General features: G+C 68.7%; 2 protein-coding genes across 3 annotated transcripts; one reads left to right on the top strand and one right to left on the bottom strand.

The window, feature by feature from the left end:
* Nucleotides 1-1,714: 1,714 nt before the first annotated feature.
* Nucleotides 1,715-7,477, top strand: GOLGA7B (golgin A7 family member B). The gene is made up of 5 exons (XM_084289869.1): nt 1,715-1,831; nt 5,445-5,570; nt 5,955-6,107; nt 6,237-6,338; nt 6,475-7,477. The coding sequence occupies exons 1-5, from the start codon at nt 1,775-1,777 to the stop codon at nt 6,577-6,579; spliced, it is 543 nt and encodes a 180-aa protein (XP_084145995.1). The 5' UTR covers nt 1,715-1,774; the 3' UTR covers nt 6,580-7,477.
* A 1,030-nt stretch (nt 7,478-8,507) lies between these two features.
* CRTAC1 (cartilage acidic protein 1) lies at nt 8,508-18,618 on the bottom strand (the record flags this gene model as incomplete). Of its 2 annotated transcripts, none has more annotated exons than XM_084289867.1 (15): nt 8,508-8,638; nt 8,859-9,002; nt 9,158-9,200; nt 9,307-9,452; nt 9,616-9,784; nt 9,868-9,968; nt 10,060-10,142; nt 10,704-10,840; nt 10,974-11,119; nt 11,300-11,434; nt 11,896-12,052; nt 12,676-12,806; nt 13,668-13,864; nt 15,198-15,419; nt 18,533-18,618. In XM_084289867.1, the coding sequence occupies 15 exons, from the start codon at nt 18,616-18,618 to the stop codon at nt 8,526-8,528; spliced, it is 2,010 nt and encodes a 669-aa protein (XP_084145993.1). In that variant the 3' UTR covers nt 8,508-8,525. The 2 variants fall into 2 exon arrangements, with proteins under 2 accessions (XP_084145993.1, XP_084145994.1); XM_084289868.1 differs by having other exon boundaries at nt 15,198-15,394; nt 18,568-18,618.
* Between the last annotated feature and the right edge of the window lie 170 nt (nt 18,619-18,788).

Here is an 18,788-nt window from a genome sequence, read left to right as displayed (position 1 = left end):
GCTCGCTGTCTGCCTCGGGGCTGAGCTCGGCTCTCCTGGGCCAAGCCCCGGGGATGGCACCGTTAATGTGTAACCACCAGGAGCACGATAAGATAGAGCAGCCCCGTTATCAGGGCTGCCCGGTAGCAGGAGGGGAGGGTGCTGGAAGCCTCGGGTTGTCCCAGGAGGAGTGAGATTGTCTGGGGATAAACGGTGATGGGAAATAGCTAACCGGTGATGGATGGCCTGGGGCAGGGCAGCGGGGAGCTGATTGCTGCGGGCGCTCCACTGGGAAGGGGCCAGGGAGCAGGAGCTGCAGGATGGAGCTGTGGGGGCGTGCGGTGCCCGTGCGTGGTGCTGAGCCTTGCCCCGAGCCCTAACCAAGGAGCAGCCTTGGCTGGTGGGGCTGGGGGTGGCGGGGGGGGGGACGGCAAGGGGCTCCCTGCCAGCCCCTGGGCCCCCCGTCTGTCACGATGCCTTCATTAGAGCCACTGAGTCACCTCCTGGCCGCGAGGCTGGGCTTCAAAGGGTGTTCATAGGGACCGAAAGTAAAAAAAAAGAAAAAAAAAGAAAACATGCTTAAAGGACAATAGCTGGGGTGGGAAGAGGGACCTTTGCTCCTGGGGATGTGTCGCAGCTCTGCGGGGCCGTGCTGCACCCCTCAGCCCTTCCCAGCGGGGCTGCCACCCACAGGAGGTGGAGCTGGGCTGTGGCCAGGGGGATGGGATGGGATGGGATGGGATGGGATGGGATGGGATGGGGTGGGATGGGGTGGGATGGGGTGGGATGGGATTGATGGGATGGGATGGGATGGGATGGGATGGGGTGGGATGGGGTGGGGTGGGGTGGGATGGGATGGGATTGATGGGATGGGATGGGATGGGATTGATGGGATGGGATTGATGGGATGGGATTGATGGGATGGGATGGGATGGGATGGGATGGGGTGGGATGGGATGGGATTGATGGGATGGGATGGGATGGGATGGGGTGGGATGGGATGGGATGGGATGGGATGGGATGGGATGGGGTGGGGTGGGATGGGATTGATGGGATGGGATGGGATGGGATGGGATGGGATGGGATGGGATGGGATGGGATGGGATGGATGGGATGGGACGGGACGGGACGGGATGGGATGGGATGGGATGGGATGGGATGGGATTGATGGGATGGGATGGGATGGGATGGGATGGGATGGGATGGGATTGATGGGATGGGATGGGATGGGATGGGATGGGATGGGATGGGATGGGATGGGATTGATGGGATGGGATGGGATGGGATGGGATGGGATTGATGGGATGGGATGGGATGGGATGGGATGGGATGGGATGGGATGGGACGGGACGGGACGGGACGGGATGGGATGGGATGGGATGGGATGGGATGGGATTGATGGGATGGGATGGGATGGGATGGGATGGGATGGGATGGGATGGGACGGGATGGGATGGGATGGGATGGGATGGGATGGGATGGGACGGGATGGGATGGGATGGGACGGGATGGGATGGGATGGGATGGGATGGGATGGGATGGGATGGGACGGGATGGGATGGGATGGGACGGGATGGGATCGTTGCCCTCCCGCTGTGGCAGCTCCCAGGGGTGGGGATGAACAGCACTGCCCTTCCCCACACCCTGTCTGTGCAGGCTGTGCCCGTGCCCACGTCCCCAGGCCCCGCAGAGGGCCGGAGGTCTGACACTTGCTCCTGTCACTCGGCGCAGCCAGGCCACCAGCCCCTCCACCGCCTGGGTCACCCTGCCCGGCACTGCCACCGGGACGGGGGCTATGGGGGCTGCCCCCTCTGCGGTGGGGACCCCAGGGACAGCCGGCCACGGGGACACGGTAAGGGGACGTGCCCTGCAGGGGGGCTGCCCCCAGCCCTGCCCTGCTCCCCCATAAAGGCACCGGTGCCGGGTTGCACCCAGCATGGAGCCCTGCCCAGCTTGCCCCGCAGTGGGGTGCCGGAGGGAGGTGAGGGCAGGGGGGGCACGGTGGGACCGAGCCGATGGGGGGGCTGCGGGACCCCCAGGGCGGCCAGGATCGGCGGTGGCCACGCACTTGCCCTGCGCCCACACACACTGGCGCTTGTCTCGCGGCCCCAGGAATGCGGCTGGCAGCGCTCCGGGCACAGCTGCGGGGCCGCGGCCGCCCTGGCGCCCTCCCAACCCCTCGGCGGCTCCTGCCCCGGCTCGTAAATCCTGCGAGCACACAGAGCCATGTGTGTGCCGCTCTGCGCCGCCCGCCTGACCCCCAGCCCTGTGCGGGGCAGGGATGGGGCAGGGACCGCGTGGGGACCCCTGGGCACGAGGCCGGGGGGCGAGCCCCTTCCCTCGCCTTGTTTCTGGGGATGTGGGGACCTCCGGGCAGCGCTGCGCCCCCCGTCCTCTTGTGCAGAGGGCAGGGGAGGTGTGGGAGCCAGCCCTCGCCCAGCCTGGCTTCCCAGCAGGAAGCTTTGCAGAAGCTGGGCCGTGATTTTGGGCACCTCCTGCCCAAACCGCATCCCTCCCTGCCCGCTTGCTTACAGAGCCAGCAGCGCGTGGGACCTGGTGCTGCACCCCCCTGGCCACACACCCCTCGGGTGGGCACGGCCAGCCCTGGGGACAGCGGTGTCCCCTCCCTCGGGGTGCTCAGACTGCGGGCAGTTTGGGGCAGCGTCCCTCTGGAGCAGCACCTCCCGCACCGAGGGCCACGCTGGGGTGCCTGGAGCTGTTTGCTGGCGGCTCAGGGTGTGGGGGACGTCCCCCCCGTGCTGACACACACCCACACACCTGGTGCCTCTGGGAAAGGTTATCAGCTATCCTCCTCGCCTCCCAAATGTCACCGTTGTCCTCGGCGGGGCGGTGAGCTCACGGCCCCCCCTTGCTGTTCATCCAAGCCCCCCCAGCGCTGTGCGAAGCAGCTGCCAGGGCTGGCACTGCCCGGGGTCCTTTTGAAGTGGAGCCGGGAGCTGCAGACAGCCCCGCTGGGTGGCTGCGGGCTGAGGAGGGGGCTCTGCACCCCCAGATGGGCAGGGGCTCGGCGCAGGATGGGGCTGCGGGGGGGTCCCCTCTAAAGGTCCACATCCACCGTGCCAGGAGTGACGGGAAGGTCGGGGTTGCGGGCAGGGGGTGCAGCTCCGTGCACCAGGGGACATAGTGGTGGCACCCCCTGCTCCTGCACCCCTGTCCTGTGGGGCCGAGGGCTCTGGAGCAGGGAATATCAGGAATAAAGGCAGCTCCTGCAGCAGCCGTGCCCGCCTCTGCTGCCAGGCAGCCTAAAAATAGCCCCCTGGCAATGTGGGGGGAGAAGGGCCGTCTGCTTACAGCTGCAAAGCCCACGGTGGGGCATCAGGCGGGGGGGTCTGGCTGGCCTGGGGGGCTCTAGGGGGCTGCGTGGGGCTGGGCAGTGCCATGGGGCGGGTCCCTGATGCTGGGCAAGGCTCGGTCCTGGGTGATGAGGCCGCACGGCAGCTCCCTTGGGACGGCAGCACCGCGGGGTGCATCAGGTGGGCAGAGCCTGGGGGATGCATCCGGGGGCGGCAGGGACAGCTGGGCCCCCCCCGGCTGCTGTCGGCCCCTCGCCACCGCGTGGGAGAGCGAACCTCATCTCCTGGCAGGGGAGACATTGCCATGGAAACCGGCACGGCCGCTGCCAGGCGGTGACGTGGTGTGGCACGGGAAGGGGCTGGCGAGCGGGGCCTGGCTCTGGGGGCATCCGGGGACACCCCGGGGTGTGCCAGCCTGGGCCCGTGGGTGCACGGGTGGGTGCGTGCATGAGTGTGGGTGCACGCCTGTGCCTGTGCGCATCCCCAGCTGTGTCCATGCACGTCCCCAGCTGTGTCCGTGAGCATCCCCAGCTGTGTGCATCCCAGCTGTGTCTGTGCACTTCTCTATTTATGTGCCAACCCCAGCTGTGTGCCCGTCCCCAGCTGTGTGCACATTGCCAGGGCTGTGTCACCCTGCACCCTGCCCGGTGTCCCCAGGCGCTGTGGGGCAGGCTGGCCGCCCTTCTGCCCCACAGAGGCCCTGAGCCCACGGCCACCAGCCCTCACCCCCTTCCCTGCTGCGCCACCCCCTCCTCCTCCTCTGGGGACAGCGCCTGTTTTCTGCCCGTTTGCCTTCCCCTGGCTCTAATTGAGCTGTCACCGGGCAGAGATAACAGGGAATTCGTTAGCGCTCCCCTTTGATGTCTGCCTGCGCCGTGACCGCAGCCCTCTCTCCGCAGCCGCAAATTCTGCCCGAGCAGCACCCAGCAACGCGCCCCGGTGGGGCGGGCTGCCAGCCCCACTGCCTGCCCCCCCAGCACCCTCCCCACAGCAGCCAGCCCCATAAGCACCCCCAGCACCCTCCCCGGGGCACCCACCCCACAAACTCCCCCGGCACCCTCCCCAAGGCAGCCACCCAAGCGCCCCGTGCGCCCTCCCCAGGGCGGCCACCCCCAAGCCCCCCGGGCGGCACCCCCCCGGCAGCCGTTTCCCCGTCCCCCTGCGCCCCCCCCGGGGCGGTGCGGCCCCTCCGGGGGTTCCCCGCCAACGGCTGCGGGCGCCCATCCCCGCGGCCTCGGGGCCGGCCCGGGCGGCTGCGCACACGGGGCCGTGCCGGGCCCGCCTCCGCCTCCGCCGCTCGGCTCGGCAGCACCGCGGACAGCGCCGGTGCCGCCCGCCCGGCTCGGCTCGGCTCGGCTCGGCTCGGCCCGGCCCCGCGGACAGCTCCGCTTCTCCATCTCCCGGCCCGTTGCGGCGCGGCACGGCTCGGCACGGCCCGGGGCGCACGGCGCGCCATGGCCACCGAGGTGGGTGCGGGAACCGCCCGGTGCGGGGCTGCGGCGGGGACCGGCCCCGGGGAGGGGACAGAACCGAACCCCGCTCTGTCCCACTGCCCGGGGCTGGGGTCGCCGGGGTGCGGGGGGTGACAGGATGGGACCCGCCTGGGGCTGGGAGCTGGGGTCTGCGCACACGGCTGGGTGCGGGGCTGGGGTCGGCGCGGGGTGCCCTTGCCGGAGGGGTCTGTGCGGGGCTGGGGTGCGGTGTGGGGCAGGTGGCAGGAGGCGATGGCACGCTGCACGAGGGGCACGACATGCCCTTGGCACCGCCGTCCTCCTCTCCATCCCCGCTGCGACCCACGGCTGGGGGGGCTGCTGTGGGTTCTCATCCCGCGTGGGGTGCCAGGGCTGGCCGGGCCCTGCTGATCCCTTTTGTGCCACCGTTCCCCCGCTGCACGGCCACTGCAGACCTGCTTTTGCAGCCCCCTGCTCAGCTTGTTGCCCTCCTCCTGCTGGGAAGCTGCTGGGGACCGAGGGCTGTCCCCACGCCGCCTGTGACACCCCAGGGGACACACACCACGCACGCAGCAGCCGGTGCACACGGGGACAAGCGCATGGCCCACGCGGGGGGCTCCCTGGGCATATGGCACTGCTGCCTGGGGACCCTTTCCCTGGCTGCAGCCCCCCCCGGCTCACCCCCTGCCCCCCCCCCAAGGTGCACAGCCTGCAGGAGCTGCGGCGCAGCGCGTCCCTGGCCACCAAGGTCTTTGTGCAGCGGGACTACAGCGACGGGACCACGTGCCAGTTCCAGACAAAGTTCCCCCCCGAGCTGGAGAGCCGGGTAGGGAACCCAGCGGCGTGTGTGTGTGTGTGTGGGGGGGGGGGGGGGTGCCCTATTTTCGGTGTCCTCTGGGGCTTGGGGAGTGGGAGGGGGGTCTGAAGGCATGGGGTGTTGCAAGGCCCTGAGCCAGCCGATGCAGCTGGATTGCTGGGCAGTGCCTGGGGCAGGGTGTGAGCTGTCACTGCCCCCCTGCCTGGGGTTTGCAGGACTGGGAGGCGCTGGTGGAGGCTCGGCAGGTCTTGGCATGCAGGGGCCAGGGAGCTGAGACAGCACTGAGCAGGGCGGAGAGGTTTAAGTGGTCCCCGAGGCACCCCAGGGAGCGGGAGGGACAGCGCAGAGGGCAGCTGCTGGCCAGGTTTGTCTTCACCGCAGCTTCTGCCCTAGATCGAGCGCCAGCTCTTCGAGGAGACCGTGAAAACTCTTAACAGCTTCTACGCCGAAGCGGAGAAGATCGGGGGCAGCTCGTACCTGGAGGGGTGCCTGGCCTGCGCCACCGCCTATTTCATCTTCCTCTGCATGGAGACGCACTACGAGAAGGTGCCAATGCCCAGGGGAGGGCGCAGGGAGCTGGAGGGGGGGGGCTGGAGGCCAAGTGCAGGTACCCAGGGGCTGCCGGGGTGGGGTGTCCTTGCTGGCAGCCCCCAGCATCCCCCTGTGCACCAGCAGGTCCTGAAGAAGATCTCCAAGTACATCCAGGAGCAGAACGAGAAGATCTACGCGCCGCGGGGGCTGCTGCTCACCGACCCCCTGGAGCGTGGCATGAGGGTCGTATCCTCTGCGGCGGGGCGGTGGGGTGGGGAGGGCATCGCTGGGGGGGCATGACGGTGAGGGAGGGGGGGCAGTGGGCAGTCGGGTGGCGGGTCTGTGGCTGCCGTGCCCCTGGCTGGTCCTTAGCGGTGCCCAGATCGAGATCTCCATCTACGAGGACCGGTGCAGCAGCGGCAGCTCCAGCAGCGGCAGCTCCAGCAGCAGCAGCGGCGGCGGGGGGGGCGGCGCGGGGGGCCGGTGACTGGCAGAGAGTCCCTGCAGGGACTCGTACTGCCGGGACAGCGGCCTCTCCGAAATCCGCAGGCTGCACTACCAGAGCACCCGCTTCTGAGCCCAGAGCGGGCGGGTGGGCGGGGGGGGCCCCGGGGGCTGCCTGCTCCCCCCGTCTGTGAAGTGCCCCCCACAGCGGCTCTGCCCCTGCTCAGACCCGCTGCGGGCAGGGGCTGCTGCTGGGGCGTCCCAGGTGCTTCCCACTGAGCCAAACCAGTGCCAAAGGGCTCCCGCAGCCCCCACCCCGGGGTGCTCTGCGCCACCGCCCCTACCCCGAGCAGCCCCGGCAGGCAGCGCCCCAGTGCCTGCAGTGCCCTGGATGGGGGGCTTAGCCCCGTGCCCCCGGGGTGCCCTGCTCTTGGTGCCACGGGCCCGTCGCCCCAGTGCCACTTCGTCTGCGTGTCGGTGCTGTGCGCACCCCACACGCTGCCCATTGCTGCTCCCGGGGGCCCCGACTGCTCCGGCAGCACCCCGCTGCCTGCCCGACCCCGTGCCGTCCCCAGCGAGCCCCCTGCTCCTGCTGCTGAGCCCTCCTCTGCCCCACACGTCCTGCATGCGCCCCTCACCCCCCTGCATCGGGGGTGCCCTGCTCCCTGCACCTTGCAGAGCCCCCCCTCTGCCCCCCAATTCTCAGCCTGTGGGGACCCCCGGCTGCAAGGAAGGGCCAGGTGGGGGTTTTTGGGAATGGGGGGGGGGCTGTTACACCCAGCACCCCTAGGAGACGAGCCCCTGCGTGGGTGCAGGGTGGAAGTGAGCCCACGTGGCTCTCCCGGGGCTGCAGGGGGAGGGCTCTGCCCCCCAGGACCCCCCCTCAGCTCGGTCATTGTGCGCGTGGGGCCCCCAGCCCTGCTGTTCCTGCTGGGGCACCCTGCATGGAGCCCTTCAATAAACCTCACGCTTCATCCCCGCCACCTGCCCTGCCTCCTCCTGTGCTGGAGCGATGCCGGGGGCTGTGCTGGGGCTGGGCACCCCCTGGCAGGATGGGGAGCACCGAGCAGGCTGTGGGGGCAGCCCCAGAAGGAGGGTGAGCATGGGGGAAAAGGAAAGGGAGCGATGGAGCAGCACAGCCCCAGCAGGACGCATCCCCACAGGAAAGGGGTTGCTCGGGTGGCAGCAGGCACAGCCTGCACAGGACCATGCCCAGGGAGGCTGGGGGGGCAGAAGCAGGTTAGTGGGGCTGGCAGCATCCACCCACAGCCTGGGAGAAGCCACAGCAGCAGCATGCAGGTGCCCCAGGGGTGGTGGCGCAGAGCTGGCTGCAGTCCTGCAAGCCCTGGGGAGCAGCACCCATGGGCAAGGCTTGGGAGAAGCGAGGGGAAGCAGCACAGCCCTGAGGAGCAGGGAACCTCCATGGGGACCCTCCAGGCATCTCCTGCCAGCCTGCCCCCGAGGCCAGAGGGTTCTCCCAGCCTGCAGAGCCCAGTTAATAGACAGGGTATAGTTTATTGGGGGAATTCTCCGGGACTGGGGCTGGAAGACTGAGCAGGGTCCGACTCCAAACAGTGGGGTCAATACGTTAAAAAACAAACCAGGGGGGGTCCCTCCCCTGCCGGGCTGGGGGGACCCTCCTCTGGCGGTGCCGGGGAGGGGGAGCCCCCCGCTGCAGCGGGGACAGGAGAAGCAAACACGTCGCAGGCCAAACCAGCAGGCACATGGTACGGTATCAAGTCGACGGAGCAAGCGAGCGCCGGGGAGGCGGCGGCGAGGCGAGGGGAGCGCTGGGGCTGCTTTCCCTGGCTGCTGTCCCGGGGAAGGTGCCGCCTTCCCCTGCCCTTCCCGAGGCGGCCGCCCCGGCACGGCGCAGCCGGCGCTTGCAGGGCAGCTCGACATGGAGAGAGAGAAAGAGAGAGAGGAAGAGACAGGCAGAGGGCGGCCGGTCCTTCCGCCAAGGCTGCTCTGGCGAGTTACGGGCAGGGGCTAAAGTGCATAGAGGCAAAGGCAGAGTCCGAAGCCTAGAGGGAGGAGGGCGCCTTGGGGGGGCCAGGGCCAGCTCCCGGCAGAGGGGTATCCCCCAAAAAAGGCCACTTGAGCTGCACAGAGAATGAAAGAAGGAGCAAGAGAGAAAGAGAGAGAGAAGGGGAGTCAGTGGTGGCTGGGGGGGAGGCGTGGAACCAGCGGGCACGGAGGCGAGCAGCTACAGAGCTGGGGTGTGGGTGATGGGGCAGGTGCCCAGCAGGGTGCAGGAGGTGGCCGGGCCCTGGGCAGGGGCACAGCACCATCGGGGGGAGACTGGTGCCCGCCGTCACTCACCCACGCAAGCCGTGCCATCCTCATTGGGCTCGAAGCCCCGGCTGCAGCGCTTGTTGCTGCGGCAGCGGTACCCGCCGTAGGTGTTGATGCACACGGGCTTGTCCCGGGGGCACACGAAGGGGAACTCCGTGCACTCGTTGGTGTCTGCAGGCAGAAAGATGTGGGCTGGGAGCTGCTGCCGGTAGCCCCCTGGCTCCCTCTGTGCCTGGCTGGAGCCACGCACAAGCCCTGTGGCTCCCTGATCCCCGCTGCTGCTCCATCCTTTGTGCCACTTGCCCACGTCCCCAGCAGTCACTCACCTACACAGCGTCCGTTCTCGTGCTGGGAGAATCCCTGCCCACACTGCGTTTGGGGGAGAAGCAGACAGAGCCGGGATGGGGCAGGATCCAGGAGAGCCCCTCGTTCCTGCCCCTCAAAACTCCCCCTGCACCCCACAGCCAGCCCTCACCTCCAGCGGGGTGGGCACCAGCGGCTCCTCTGTGTCCGGGGGGTAGGGGACCTCCAGCACGGAGTTGGTCTCACTGCTGGCCACGGCTCGCACCAGGACGCGGCCATCGGGCCAGGTCACCTCCAGGCTGCTGGCCTCGTCACGCCCTGCAGGCGGGCAGCCTGTTAGCGGGGTGCCTCCAGGATGGGGATGGAGGGGAAAATCCTCCCCTCGCTCCCACAGCTGGTCCCTGGGTGCTGGGACCGCAGAGCTGGCCGCTGCCTGGGGGTGCTGGCGGGGTTTTATCCCCCTCACACCTCTCCAGCTCACCCAGCCCGAAGTGTGCCACGGGCTCCATCTCGCACAGGTACCCTGAGCCGCCGTCGATGATGCGCAGGTGGGCGCCGCTGCGCCGCGTGAACAGCACCACCTTGGCCCCCCGCGCGAAGGCCCCGAAGCGGGTGCGGGGGATGACACGCAGCCAGTTGTTGGCAGTGCCCTGCGAGGGTTGGATGGGCAGGGGGTGAGCCGGGAGAGGGCGCAGGGACAGGGGACGGTGCGAGGAGCCCCTGCTCGACTCACCTGGGTGCCCTTGAAGATGGAGATGGGCTGCGCCATGGACTCGCCGTGGGACAGGATCAGGTCCAGCATCCCATCGCCGTCAAAATCTGTCACTGCACCCCCTGTGAGGACAGGATCAGGACGTGCTTCGTTATGCGAGCACGTTATGGCAGGCACACCCCAGCACGAGCCACCCCTGCTCTGGGGACCCACCCGTGCCCCGTCCCTCGGGCTCCAGCGCATCCCCTGGGTTCAGCTCCTCCACGATGGGGTCTGAGTGCTCTCTGCGGGTGAGCCTGCCGGGCACAGAGGGGGAGTTAGTGCCAGCCCCAGCGTCCCCATGCCTGGAAGCTGCTGGGGGACAAGTGCCTGCTCCCCCCTGGAGCAGCTCGGTAGAGAGGTGACAGCCCCGGTGGCACCTGGAGGGCATGGGGTTGGCAGGGGTGTTGCTGGTGGCTGTGCAGGGTGGTCGGGGGACTGGCCACACACCTCACATCCCCCACCACTGCCACAACCCTTGGGGATCGGAGAACCCCCCCAGGGGCTCCCAGCTCCCCACAACCCCCCCCCCGCCCAGAGTGGGCAGACAGACAGCGGTGAGGCGAGGGGGAGCCGCCAGGCAGCGGCGAGGAATCGATCCCCACAATTAGCGGGAGCCACGAGCAAGCTTCCAGGCGGCTGCTGATCAGCGGCACGGGGACCCCAGGGGCTGCTGCAGGCACGGCCGCCGCAGCTGGTAATGACACGGGGAAGGGCTCAGGCATGGCTCCTGCTACGAGCAGAGCCGGAGCGGGGGTCCCCTGTGTGCCAGCGGCGGGGAGCGGCACGGCGCGGGCTGCTCGTTCCCCCGGCCCTACCGGAAGAGGCGGTTGGCGGAGGAGCCGCGGTAGGCGATGTTGTTGAAGAAAACCTCCAGCTCCTGGTCGTTGTCGAAGTCGGCGGCGATGACGGTGCGGACGGGGGACGGCATGGAGAACTTGGGGGTGGCGATGTCCTGCGCAAGGGACGGGCAGGGGCTGCCAACGCGCACGGCGAGCAGGAGGCCGCTGGCAAGCGGGGCTCGGAGCCACAGCGGGGTGAAGCTGGGGTGTCCCCAGCAGCGAGGGCTCGGCAGCCCCAGCCCTCACCCGAAATCGGACGCGGCCGGGGGCCCCCGCCTGCAGGTAGAGGCGGTGCGGCCCGTTCCAGTTGCCGTAGACGATGTCCACGCGGCCGTCGCGGTTGAAGTCGGCCAGCGCCACGCCGCGTCCGTGCTGGTAGGGGTCATCCAGCCCTGCGAGCAGCAAGGGGACGGGGAGACGGGGCCCTCCCTGCTGCTGTCTCCCCGGGACACCCCTGGGGACGTGGCCCTGTGGTCCCCAATCTCAGCCATCAGCCATCCCCTGCAGTCAGCGGGGCTGTCGGTCCCCGTGTCCCCTCCACCCGGGGTTGTCCCTGCTGTCCCCCTACTCACCCACGGCAGCTGCCACGTCCCGGTACGTCCCGTCCCCCCGGTTGTGGAAGAGGAAATTGGGGCTGTTCTCGTTACCGCAGAATATGTCGGAGGCACTGTCGCTCAGGATGGGGCCCACGGCCACCCCACGGCCCCCTGGGGACAGCAGCCAGGGGTGAGGGGGCCGCCCTGCCCCAGGGGGGTGCGTGCCCCTGTGCCAGTCCTGGTGCTTCTGGGACCCCCTGCGCCCCTCCTTGCCCACCTCCCTCCTTCAGTCCCTCTCATCAGGAGCTAATTGGGGCTGGCAGCCGTTTGTGTCGCTTCCAACCTAATCACTGCCATCGCCATGGTGACAACACTCCTAATTAGTGACAATTTACCGCCACAGAGACGGGGCACGGCGGCGGTCCCAGTGGTGGCACGGGGCGCAGGCTGGCACACACCTCTGCCAGCATCCCCAAGCCTGCAGATGCCACGGGGGGGTCAGCAGGGTGACTGCAGGCACAGGGGGTCCCACGGGTCCTTCCCATGGGCTGTGGGGCTGCTGACAGACGGGGCAGGCAGGCAGATGCGTGGCACAGATCATGGCACGGGGCTGTGCCCCGTCCCCTCCGTACCTGTGTACCTGCTGACGCCCGCCTGGGCGGCCACGTCCACGAGCACCACGACGCCACGGGCAGGGTCGCTGGCGGCCACGTCCATCTCGATGAGGGCGTGGGGGCCCACGTTGCCGCTGGCGTAGTTGGCGATGTAGATGGAGTACCTGCCCGAGCCCTGCGGCCGGCAGCACCGCCTCAGCGCCCGCCCGCACCCTGCGGCTTCGCCCTGCTCCTCCCGGCCAAAACCTGGGCCCACGGGGATGGGGTCGGGCTTAATCCTCCCTGCCGTGGGGCTGGGAGCTCTCAGAGGTCCTGGGTGCATGGCATACGGGCAGCAGTGCCTGGTGAGGGCTGGGCGAGACCGTGGCTAAAGGCACATGGGACTGGGCACGGCCACCTTGTCACTCTCCAGTTTAGGGCACCCCGTCCCACCAGCTTCCCAGTGGGGCAGGTGCCCCCTCCCTCCCGTCCCCACCGCCCTCCTTGTCCCATGCAGCAGCAGCTGGGCCCTGATTTAGCGATAATCGTTTGGAAACAAACTGCTGGGGGAGGAGGAAGAAGAAAGAGCAGGTGACAGGAACATAAATCACCTCGACAGGCGCGTTTATCAGCTAGCGGCAACCGCGCGGACAGGCGCCCACAGCCCTGACAGCCACCGGCTGCTGGGAGGGGGGGACACCCTCAGCCCTGGCAAGGGTGCGATGGGGACAGTGCCCACGCAAGGGGAGAGGTCCCGGGGGCTGGTTGGGCAGCGGGGGCATGGGGACACCCCCTGGCCACCCTGCCCTGCCCGCTCACCGTCCGGTCCACGCAGGCGACGGAGCGGCCGGCGAAGCGGCTGGCCACGTCCCGGTTCACCTTGTCGCTCAGCAAGTCCTCCCAGCGCCCGTTGCGGAGCTTGAAGAGCTTGTCCGTGTAGGTGGCCATGCCTGGGGGAGCACGGGTCAGGGGGCTGCGCAGCCATCCTCCCCCCGAGCCCTGCGTGCAGCCCCCTGGGACGTGAGCTGGTGGTGCCAGATCCCAGTTTGCTCCCCGAGAGCAGGATCGGTGCGGGGTGCCCCATGGCGAGGCGAGCATCCCAGCCCCCTGCTCACGGCACTGTGAGAGCTCCCGTGGCTCTGAAGTGCCACCAGGAGACGGAAAGAAGAAACAACTCATTAAGGTAAAATGTGTCCCAGCAGGGCACAGCCCCGTAGATCATCCCTGGGAAGGCAGAAACGGCTGTGGTGCCAGGCGCAGGCAGCGAGCTGTGCTGCCCGGCACAGTGCCGTGGCAGTGCCAGGTTTAGGGACAGGTGTGCCAGCAGCCTGGGTAACTGGGGGAATCAGGGACATACGTCTGCTGCTATGGGATGGGGACAGGGCAGAGCTGGGTTGGAGCAGAGACACGGGGAGCTCTTGGGGTGCCTGGTGCCTGCTTGGGGCACAAGAGTCCCCTCCCAAAGAGGGGCACCCCCAGGAGCTGGGACAGCACCAGCAGGGCAGGATCAGCCCTGGCTTTGTCCAGAAGGCACGGCTGCTGCCAGGCACACCGGGACTGGCAGCACGGCATCCAGAGCACGCATCCCCAGCGGTGAGTGGACACTGCTGTCCCTCTTGGGGTGCCACGGGGAGGGCGGTGGGCAGCGGGAAGCGCTGACTCAGCAGCTGGCCGGGCTCCGCGTCCCGCCCGCGCTGCCATCAATCAATGGAGCCACTCAACTGAGAAATTAACTCCAGCCCGCACACATCCCTCACGCGCCGAAGGTCGCGGGCAGCTGCGCCAGGAGCCTCCCCCCTGCCGGGGCTCACCGGAGAAGGCGTTGTTGGTGTTGAGGAAGTAAACCTCCTCGCGGCCGTCCCCGTCGATGTCACAGGCGGTCACGCCAATGGCGTTGCCCTGCCGGTCCCGCAGCGCGTAGTAAGGGGAGCTGCGCTCGTCCTCCGCCACGTTCACCAGCCGGCCCCGCGCCTTGTCGTACTTGAGCACCAGGTTCGGGCCGTTGTACCTGCGGGTGCAAGCAGGAGATGGGTCCCCAGGGGTAGGGGACAGGAGGAAAGCCCCTGTCCTGTCCCCGTGTCCCCTGTCCCCGCGCACTCCCCACAATGGGCATGGCAAAGACCTGCGTGGTCTGTGGTGGCCGAGGGACCCAGGCTGCCCTCAGCACCCAGCTGTGGGCCTGCCTGCCCACGGGGAGGGCTCAGCCTGGGCCCCTTCCAGCACATATCGGGCATCCCGTGCCTGCCCAGCCCGGGCACCCAGCAGGATGGGGCACAGGTCCCTGCCTGCAGCCCTTTGGCAGGGCAGGGCAGGGCAGGCAGCACGCAGGGCAAATCCTCTCAGCACGCTGCGCCCCGCAGGCTCCCCCCTGCTCCCGCCCTGCACACCAGTAAACAAGTTACACAACGGGCACCGCTGCTTACAAAACCACCGCTGGCTGCCAGCAGTGGCCTGCACCCACCCAGGGAGCCCCAGATTTCCAGGCTTAGTGCTCCCTTGGGCAGAGACCCCCAGCCCCTGCAGGGATGAGCCCCCTCGCAGGGGCAGCAGGTTCCTGAGCCAACCCAGCAGCTCATGGCCATGTGGGTGCCCAGTGCCAGCGAGGGACAGCCAGGCTCCCACAGCCCTGTATGGGCTCACGGGTGAGGGATTCCCCCCTCCAGGTGAGGGCACGTGTGTGTGCAAGCCTCCCTCGTGGAGGAGTGTGCTGCACACATGCACACCCAGCCCGTGTCGCTGTCCCCACGGCTGGACCCGCTGGCAGCAGCTGCTCCGCGTCCAGCCCTGCTCTGATGCTGGGGCAGCGCAGCACACGGCTCCTGCCTCCCCAGTTCCTGCCAGCCCTTCCGAGCCATCACACCACTAAAGGGCTATAAAAAACCTCCAGCCAATTAAGCGAATCTCCAGAGAGCACTGAGTCCTGTCAGCGGAGCCGAGCCGGCTCGGGGACACGCTGGCTGTGCGCTGCGGGGTGGGACCTGGCCACTGGGAAGCTTCCACCACCCTGCAGAGGGTACCTGGCCCCAGAGCGGGGCTCAAGGCACCTGTGAGACCCCATGAAGACACCCTGCCAGCAGGGACACCGGGGCACCGCACACCTCCTGCCGGCTGGAGGGGCTCGGCAGGGGATGGGGATTAGCAGAGCTGTAAGCCTTCCACAGAGTGCTCAGCTGGGCACCACGTGTGATTTTTTTTTTTGGAGAAAACAGAGTTTGAGCAAGTAAGGGGATCAGCAGGGATGCTGCCAGCACCGGGACATGGTGCTGCGAGGAGCTCCTGTCCCTGCGGGGCCACCACATCCCGCTGTCCCCAAGGCACCGCGTGTGGGTGCCCCTACTCACCCCGCCACCACGATCTCGAAGTCGCCGTCGGCGTCCAGGTCGGTGACGGCCACGCCGTAGTTGAGCTGCGTGGGGTTGCTGTCATAGTCGGGCGGCAGGAGGCGGTGGGTGACGGCGGTGAACATGGGCTCGCTGCGCTGCGAGCCCTCGCTGAGCCAGGCCAGGGACAGCAGGCACAGCGCCAGCATCCTGGGCACCTGGGGGAGACCTGCAGCATGTGGGCTCCCCGCTCCGTGGAGCCTCAGCCCCCCTCTGCCCTCACACAGGAGCTGCTCTCTCTCCCCTCCTCGCCCCCCATCCCACAGCCCCTCACTTTTCCAGCCCCAAGCCCCCCATGTGCACAGCCCTGCCTGGCTGCAGCTCACCCTCCGGGCTCCTCGGGGCAGCAGTGTGGGGCTGGGAGCGGGGCCGTGGGAGCCCATCCCGTGGGAGGGACCGGGTGCTGACAAAGCTGGGCTCAGCTGCAGCCCGCCCTGCCCCAAGGGGCTGCGGGCACCCAGGATCCCGGCAAGAGGAGATGTGGATCTGGTGCTGGGCTTGGCAGGGGGAGCTGGCAGTCACCTGGCTGGGGAGGTTGTGCCCTGCCTGGGGAATCCTCCAGAGCCGGGAAGGCCACGGGAACACAGAGGGGTGACTCAGGTGTGCCTCAGTTTCCCCATCCTGGCCCACAGAAGGCCCCGAGTTGGAAATGACCCCCCCAAAGGATCATTGAGTCCAGCTCCTGGCCCCACACGGGACCACCAAAAGTCAGACCATACATCTGAGTTGTCCAAACACTTCTTGATCTCTGTCAGGCTTGGTGCTGTGCCCTCATCCCTGGGCATCCCGTCCCAGTGCCTGAGCACCTCTGGGTGCAGACCCTTTCCCTAACCCCCAGCCTGACCCTCCCCTGTCCCAGCTCCATGCCGTTCCCTCGGGTCCTGTCGCTGTCCCCAGAGAGCAGAGCTCAGCGCCTGCCCCTCCGCTCCCCTCCTGAGGAGCTGCAGGCCGCCATGAGGCCTCCCCTCAGGCTCCCCTCGCCCAGGCTGGTGCGGTTCCTCCTGGGGACCCCGCGGGGCCAGCTCCCCCCGGCCGGCAGGGAAGGTGTGTGCGCAGGGATGTGGCCGCGGGCAGGAGGTGCCGGGAGGAGAGGCTCGATTAACCCGGACTGCGCAGAGCTGTGGCTGCCAGCACTGCTGGCAGGGCTGCGGAGCTTCTGGAGCTGGCTCTGACCTGGCTGTAGCGCAGGTGACAAGCGAGGTGGCACTGGGGACAGCCACCCGCGGGGCACGCAGTCCCCTCTGGGGGACAAAACCCCAGCAGCAGCGAGCTGCACGTCCCCAGCAGTGGGCACGGTCCCGTGAGCAGGAGAAGCCAGCCCTGCTCCCATGGTCCGGAGGGACGGCTGGGTGGCCCAGCAGGGGACACGGCTCTGTGGTGCCATTTGGCTGCTGTCCCCACTTCCCCAGGAGCAGCAGGGTGTCCAGCAGCAAGGGAAAGGGAGTTTTTCCCCCCAGCCCACATGGGCTCACTAGGACCAGCTACCCACACGCAGACAGGGGTGCAGGGCTGCCCCGTGACCCCAAGCCCCTCTCTCTGTCCCCAGCCTGCAGGGACGGGTGGCTGTCCCCAGGCAGGGCTCTGCCTCCCCTGCAGCTCCCCCTCTCCGCAGCTTGGCCCGCTCCCCATGTGCCCCCCCGCCCCATCCAGCTGCAGACAGCTTCCCTCCAAGTTGGATGGAGCTTTTCCAGGAGGAAACAATGCTCCTGATTGGGGACAAAGGGCCCTTCCCCACGGATCCGGTGCTGGGTGCCACGGTGGGGGCTGCCCGGCCCGGAGCCAGGCCATTTTGGGAAAGAGGGAGGAAGATCCAAGCTCCTCTGGCAGATGGGAGAGGCCCCGTGCCTCCCAGCATGGCAGGAGCCTCCATCAGGGCTTTGCTCATGCAGCAGGCACAGGGCTCAGTCCTGTCGTGTCCTGACCCAGCCACATCCTGGCTCGCAAGGTGACCCCAGGAGCTGCGGTCACCCCAGGGCACCTTGCTCTGCGTGGTGTAGCCTGGTGGCACCGAGCCGAGCTGCGGAGGATGGGGGCATGGCAGGAAGCACCATGGGTGCCCACATGGGGACAGGGTGCTGGCCCCACAGCCGCAGGGACCCCACATTCCATGGCAGGGACGTGGCTCAGGGCTCTTCCATCTCCACACATGGCCCCCTCCAGGAGGATGGGATGGGGCCGGGATAGCAGCAGGGTGTGTGGGACCAGGAAGGGGGCTCTGGGGCAGGCAGGGGGTCGCACCCCACAAACCCCTCACCACAGCTGGGTGATGATATCCGCAGGGCTCCTCATGCACGTCCCCATGACCCTCAGCACAGGGGGACAGGAGCCGGCTGCCCGCACGGCCACCCCATCCCGTGTGCCACTGTGGCATCGCCGCCTGCCGTGCCGCACGTCCCAGCAGCGTCACGCCCCACCACTGCAGCAACATCCCATCCCGGGCCACAGCCACCACCAGCACTGCTCTAACACCGCGTGACACCGCGCAGCAAGGGCCCCGTCACACCCCAAAGGCACCTCAGAGCGGTGACAACACGGTACCATGACAGTGCCCCATGGCACCCTGCTGCCCGTGTCCCAGGGACATGGTTCTGCCCCTCCTGCCACCGCTGTGCCTCCCAGGGCAGAGGAGGGCCGGGAGGTGTCCTGCAGACTCGCTGCCCCTCTCCCACGGGGGCTGTGGTACCCCGGGGATGCCAGCAGCACCCCTCCCATAGCACCTCGACCCCAACCAGCCCAGACCCTGCAGTGCCAACACTCCAGCTGAAGCCGTGTGCCCCGGTCCAGGCTCGGTGCTGCTCCCTTCCACACGCCCCTTGCAGACCCTGGCCCAGACTCGCATCCCACCAGGGGGGCTTCTGAGGGGCCCAAAGCCCTCAGCTCCTGCCTGTCCCCGTCCCCTCCCATGCAGGACTCCTCAGCGCCGGACCCGGCACGCTGGGGCTCAGCCAGCAGCAGCTAATGCAGTGTGGAGACGAGCAGTCACCTCAGCCTCGGAGCTCAGCCCGAGGGGACACCGGGTCCTTGGGGGGCTTGGCTGGGGCAGCACTGCCGGCCCCTTCCCGCACAGCCAGACACACCGAGACCCCTCTCCCCACGCCCCCCACCCGGTGGGAATGCCCCCGAGAGAGGGGCTTCCCCTTTCTCCCCTCTGCCCCTCGCCACCGCCACGTCCCCAGCGCCCCCAAGCCCACCCCGCACCCCCACGCCCCCCAAGCCCACCGGCGCCCCCTCCCCACAGCGGCTCCCAACTTCCCTCGCCACCCCAAGTCCCCGACAAAGTTACCGGGGGAGGGAACCGGGGTCGGGACGCGGGGGCGCGCCCCCTACTCACGGGCGCGGGGGGCTGCCCGGTGCCCCCGCGGCGGCGGCGGGGGGAGCGCATCCCGCAGCGCCCTCCTCGCCGCCCGCCTCCGGCTCCTCGGCGCCCGGCTCCCGACGGCTCGGGCCGCCCGAGCGGGCTTTATGTAGGGCCGGGGCGGCCGCGGGCTCGCCAATGAGCGGGGCGAGGGGCGCCGCTGCCAATGGAGAGCGGGGAGGTGGGGCCGCGCCGCG

Source organism: Netta rufina (assembly GCF_964035555.1).
Source record: "Netta rufina genome assembly, chromosome: 7".
In the NCBI taxonomy this organism is placed as follows: Eukaryota; Metazoa; Chordata; class Aves; order Anseriformes; family Anatidae; genus Netta; species Netta rufina.
This window is presented reverse-complemented; position numbering and strand designations above follow the sequence as displayed.

Bases quoted from the DNA above. Each gene is read 5' to 3' on its own strand.
- GOLGA7B (XM_084289869.1), top strand. From the start codon at position 1,775: ATGGGGGCTGCCCCCTCTGCGGTGGGGACCCCAGGGACAGCCGGCCAC. The intron at 6,108-6,236 runs GTGCCAATGCCC...GTGCACCAGCAG, and splicing joins TGGAGACGCACTACGAGAAG to GTCCTGAAGAAGATCTCCAA. The intron at 6,339-6,474 runs GTATCCTCTGCG...AGCGGTGCCCAG, and splicing joins TGGAGCGTGGCATGAGGGTC to ATCGAGATCTCCATCTACGA.